At 46.6% G+C, this 6000-nt stretch overlaps 1 protein-coding gene across 1 annotated transcript in view; it reads left to right on the top strand.

Moving 5' to 3' along the window:
- Positions 1-584: 584 nt before the first annotated feature.
- Positions 585-6000, top strand: part of LOC149370468 (putative cytochrome P450 49a1) — a 73872-nt gene continuing 68456 nt past the window's right edge. The window contains exons 1-2 of the mRNA XM_089577798.1: positions 585-592; positions 671-759. Coding sequence (XP_089433924.1) covers positions 585-592; positions 671-759 — 97 coding nt within the window. The remainder of the gene's footprint in view (positions 593-670; positions 760-6000) is intronic.

Below are 6000 nucleotides of genomic sequence, written 5' to 3'. Positions count from 1 at the left end.
CAGCCGTGGAAAATGATGAGTTCTATAAGAGAGCTCAAATAAGGACCGGTCATTTCTATTCTGCTTAACTTCAATATCAGATCTTACGAGAACGTAGATCACCGACGTAATGTTCAAAATAGGAATTTGTTGCCTGGTTAGCGCACGTACTGCGCTCACTCCTATTTTATTTTTCACTGCTTGGCTTGTAATTTCTAGTCTTTTCAGAAATACGCTGGGTTGCTGTTCTATCTACGGAGGAGCCCGCGAAAGGTGTAGACTAAGATGAAGGAGCCTTTTCTGTTTGCTAGAAGAAACTGTTGTCACCGACTTTAAAGCGTGAGGTACATGATATAAAATGTTACAATAAAACGAGTTTGCTCCAGCATTCGTCCCAACATACAGAAATGAAGTGACACGTGACTGCACGAAAAAAACGAAAGAGAAAGAGGCCGGCGCGACCAATTTATTATTGCATGCGGCAATGACACTGCGCGCGCCCTAGGACAAAATACAGTGCACCTGCACATCTAGACGTTTCCAGCCGTTCTTTTCCGGGCAGACATTCTGTATTCCGCCGTTTAAACGGCTGAATGTGCGCTACTATGCTCCGGTATGCAGGCCGGCGGAGGTCTTTTGCAACTAATGCATGCTTTATGCAGTTAATTGCGTGGTCACGTGACAATCACAGCTTTCCTTCGGCCAAACCATTTAGTGATGTGCCCAAGATAACAGCTTTTCCTATTGTTGGGAGCTCCTGGATATACTTTCCCGTTGTAGGTAAGACAAGCTCTCTTGTTAAGTAGTTTTGCCCATAACGTACATTGTACATTTATCACCCTGATATCCGGTGTTAGAATGGCCCATAAGCTAGATTTGCAATGTTGGGAACTGCAAAGAATGGAAAAAAGACCATCTTAGTTTGTTCTGTTAACAAAACTTTGCCAGTCCTGTCCACATCCTGGTGTGATGGCGGAGAATATAGCATGTAAATTCATTAAACTTGGAAAAGAAGACTGGTTGTCAAAACTGAATAATTCAGCAAGGGAGAAAATCTCTCAGGAAGATAATTGAGTTCGTACGAACATGTACGCTCAGTGCTGAATGAAACTAGATCGATTGGTGCAAATATGCTTTTTTTTTCATTAGAAGTGGAGCTAGCATAGGCGATTTGGAAAGTGCAAAAAAAAAACTTTTCCGGGAGATTCGTTTCATGGAAAACAACAACTAATGTCGAAATGATATGGTGAAATTTAAAACTGTAAGTCAGTTGACGCGTCTTTCTCTTTCTGAAATGTACAAGAGTATGACATGCAGGTGAGCTACTTCATTGTGGTTACGTTTATTTCACTGCACCTGCTGAACTGCCGTACCTGCTGGGCTCCCTTCAATGTGTTAGCGCTGAAATCGTGCCTACTTTGGCCGAGCTAGGCGACTGTACTTTGTTCGCATCCACGACAATCTCATACTTTATAAGAAGCTTGTTATACGGAGTAAATTTTTCAATGGGTAGCGCTATGTATTAACGAATGGAAGTAATGTAATGTCCCTAAACGTAACTGCGCATGCATAAGCAGTGATGTTCAATCCGGCAATTTCTTGCTTTTCATGGAAGTTTTTTTCTCAAATGGGTATTACAGAGAAACTTTTGAAGGTTTTGTACACCCTAAGGTCAGGAACTAAAATGCTTCGGCCAAACACGCATCAAATCGGCTTGAAAAATTACAGCAGTTAAGTGCAACACTGCTGACTCTGCGAGCGTTTAGCTTGTCTTCCGAAAATAATCGAGCAGGAGGCGGTCTTATTTCGCACTTTTGTCGCGCACTTTAGGCCGGTATTTGTAATCAGGCAAACACAGCCCTGTCTCCTGTAACGCACTTCTTACAACGTCAGTGTATAAGCGATATGGGACACGCAGCTTTGTCAGTTCCCTTAAGTATATGTTGGCGGCTCAGGGTTTCGCTAGGCTCTCTATGTGAGATTCGAACCTAAATTTACCCTTATGTAACCCGAGAAATTAAGGCCTAGATGACCTATTCGATGAATCGAGCAGCATGGGATCGAATACGGTAATCATGTTGAGGTAACGTTTACCTGGCTAGTGAAAGTCACGAAGTAGACACGAGCTCTTTCCTTTGCTTCCAGAAACAGGTGCATGGGGACTGAATGAAGGCTCGAACTACATTTGTAATAAGATTATTTTTTAATACAAATTTTTAATTGGCAGAGGTGATAAAGCTTTTTCTTCACCCCCTGCTTAAAATACTTGGTAGGCTGCCGAAAACAAAATTGCCTGTGGTTTGACCAATGGCCATCCCAAGTAGAATTGCGGAAGCCACGGCGCGGCAATCGCAGCGGCGGCGGCATCTCAGGGGGCACTTTGTCTAAAGTGCGTAGAGGCGAAAGCGTTTTCCGCACCATTTTGACTGCCTCTGTGGCACTGGTGACGTCAGCACTAGGTGACGTCACACATAAAGAGTAAAAATTACTAAGTAATGGCAAATTACTAATCAATGGCTAATAACTGATTAATGACTAAGTACTAATTAACTGCAATTTAATGATGCTTAAGCTTCGTTTTTAGAAGTGGAACGCGACAGCGTGTTGTAGCGCTTCCAGGGAGTCCACAGAACGCCAAAACCCGTTCGGCGGGATGCCTTGCACTTTGAATGGAACGTTTTTTGAGGGAAGGAAATGGCGCAGTAATTCTTTGTCATTTTGGTGGACACCTGAAACGCACCGTACATGAAGGGAGGAAGTGGCAGTGAAAAAAGAAAGAGGAGCCGTAATGAAGAAAGTGAAAAATGTATTCGAGAAAAGGAAATTACGCAGTAACTGTCTCACACTTGCACCTCGCGCATGCGTAATTGAAGCTCTCTGGGGCTCCGCGAAATCGCTCACACCTAGCGCAGTGTTGCTTCCGCAACAAAAACAAGCACTCCCACGCTCAACAAGTGGCACATACAGATAAGTGCACTTGACCTTCATTAAGTACGACGAACAGCAAAGCTATGAAATAGCGATAGAAAACCTGGCACGATATTTATAACCGCTGCATTAAAAGGTGCTCGGAAGTAGAAACTTTTTGATTCGTGTTGAGCAAATTTTTGATTACGGCTCAAAGCACCACTGTGCATAAACTACTCATGCCACTGGTGGAAATATCTATATTATATCACGCGATTCGAATTCATGCACATGCGCGCTAACAATCGCACTCGAAGGAGAGTACACGGCTGCTATAGCGTGCACATTCTCGGCTCAATTCTGGGGCGCGTTCAAGGCCCACGAATTCCGTAATGAAGGGAACATGTCCCGTAGACAGTTCGCATTTATTATCATGGCTCCTACTCTCCGTTCTCTCACTGAGACACATTTTTTTGCATCTGCTCCCCATGCAGAGCCCAATAAGCTTAATACGAGGTCCACGCTGAAGGCTGTGCAGGCCTTCGCGCCTACATCTACCGATAATGACCAGATCGTTGAAAGCTTCTATGAAGACTTGTAATCTGCAATGAACAATGTGAAATCATGATACACTGTACTAATGGGCGAATTCAATGCAAATGTAGGCAAGAATCATCCCGGAGAACATGCGGTAGGCGACTATGACATAGGCCTCAGGAATAGCAAGTGAGAGATATTAGTAGAGTTCACAGGGATAAAAAAATTACGGATCGGGAATACCTTCTTCCGGTGGAGGAGCCCAAATGGTGAGACCAAAAATGAAATACACTTCGTATTATGCGCTCACATTTGTATCGTGCAGGATGCGGAGTTCCTCGGAAAGGTGAGTTGTAGCGACTACCGAATGCTAAGGTCTCCAATTAGATTAGACCTGAGGGGGGAACGGGAAAAATTAGTGAACTAGAAGCACATTAACGAGTCACTGGCAATAGGGAAGGTAGAGGAGTTCAAGATACCGCTGCACGACAGATATTCGGCTCTTAGGAAGACGATCTCAATGCTGAAAAAATGAACGATAATCTCACAGCTATCATTAGGGAGTGCGCAGGAGAAGTAGGCAGTAGGATCGTTCGACAGGATACTGGCAAACTATCTCAAGAGACGAAAACTTTGATGAAGAAACGCCAAAACATGAAAGCCTCTGACCCTACACACAGAATAGAACTGGCAGAGCTATCAAATTTAATAAATAAGCGCTAGACAGCAGACATAAGCAAGTTTAATATGAAGAAAATCGAGCATGCCCTAAAGAACGAAGGTAGCCTGAAAGCAATGAAGAGAAAAGTAGGAATAGGTAAAAACCAGATGCACGCGCTAAGAGACAAAAAGGGCATCGTCGTTAGCAATACGTATTAAGGTATTAATGAAGAATTCGATACAAATATATACATTAGCCAATCTAATGAGAGCGCTAATGAGAGAGGAAGTAGAGCACATCAATGGGACATCCCGCCAGTAACGAAAGAGGAATTAAAGAAAACCTTAGGAGCAATGCAAAGGGGGGAGGCAGCCGGCGAAGATTAGGTAACAGCAGATCTCTTGAAGTCTGAGATAGTATCTGCAGCCCAGCTTGTGAGCTGGACAGGCTGGTGATTTGTCTCTCCCGGTGCAGGTTAAAGAGGTCTTGAAGGGAGTAGAAAATGCCTGTTCTGTACAGGGTGTCTTAGAAGCCTGAGGGGGGGAGTCCTAGAGTTGTTTTATATAGTGTATTGAGGGATTCTCCTGGCGCACTTAGCGGATGCAGACTGCCTCATATCGAGCTCCATCCCATCTACCCCAAATGGCTGGAAATTTTGCCCATCGCCCCAAGATATCTTCAACATCGCTCCCGCAAGTTCCAACTCCAATATTTACGGAATCAGACCTTTTTTCGCCACGGAGCGCTCTTTTGAAAGTACGAAGTGGCACATGTCGCGGTACGCCTACCGCAGACTTGGCGTCCGCCACGCCACACCCTATGCAGGCGATGGAAGTCGCCGAAGACGGCGTTGCGCCGGTCACGTTTCTGGCCTCGCCACAAGTCCTGCCTACCCTCGCATTGCTGCCCAACATGTCTCCACTTTAAGACGTAGAGGCCCCCACCCCATTCACCACGCCTACGTACGGCCGTAGAACCTGCAAGCTTCCCGAGCCACCCCGTCATCGACACGCGCTCATCTCAGTTGGCTTCCACCACCCTGCCTTACTCATAGCTGCACCGGTTAGTCATACCTTCAAGCTTATCACGTCTGTCGCCCACTTCACTGACCATGCACGCACTGAAATTACTGCCCACACCCGTTTCGACCAAAGGCGTCTAATTCTTCGGACTAACTCTAAACAAAGTGCGAAACGCCTTCTCGGCGTTTCATCAAGCTTCGGCGTCTCAGCGGTCTTCGCCGGCTCATGGGGCCTCGGCGTCTCACCGGAAACCGGCGTCTCATCGCTTTCTAGCTCGACTTCTCACTATATTACCCTGTACGCGTACTCACCCTCGCAAACTCAGCCCGAGGAATATTCCATGTGGACCGCAGCAGGCTCACTAACTCGCAACTCCTGGCTGACATCTCTTCCCGTACCCGCACCACATCGGTGTAAGGATGATGGGATCCCGCAAACACCGTCCTAATTACGTTTAATGGTCGCACCGTCCCACGAACAATGTACTTCGAACAAATAGCGTACCGCAGCTACCCACACTGTCCCCGGGCATGGGGCTGCCTTCGCTGCCTTCAGTATGGACACAGACAGTTCCAGTGCCCTTCCCACCAAGCCCTCTTCCTTACTGTACCACCATCTTTGTCCACCCGAACGCTGCCCATCCCTGTGCCCCCTGGAGCCTGCGCTGTCAAAAGGACCACGTTACCTTCGCCGATACCTGCCCGGTCCGCAAGCAGCAGGACCAAGCCCGAGCACAGCCCTCTACAAAGTCAGAACCTCGCGACCCACTGCATAAGCCATCTCTCGGGCAACAGCCCTGAAGCCCCCGCAACCACTCCTCTCGCAAGCATTTTCCCGTCACCATTCATACTAGCACTACCAAGACCTATGCAGATGTCTTGCAAGGACCGTCAC

Source organism: Amblyomma mixtum, chromosome 1, assembly GCF_055824585.1.
Source record: "Amblyomma mixtum isolate Tamu chromosome 1, ASM5582458v1, whole genome shotgun sequence".
NCBI classification, from domain to species: Eukaryota; Metazoa; Arthropoda; class Arachnida; order Ixodida; family Ixodidae; genus Amblyomma; species Amblyomma mixtum.
The sequence above is the reverse complement of the archived record's forward strand: the minus strand, read 5'-3'. Positions and strand labels throughout refer to the sequence as shown.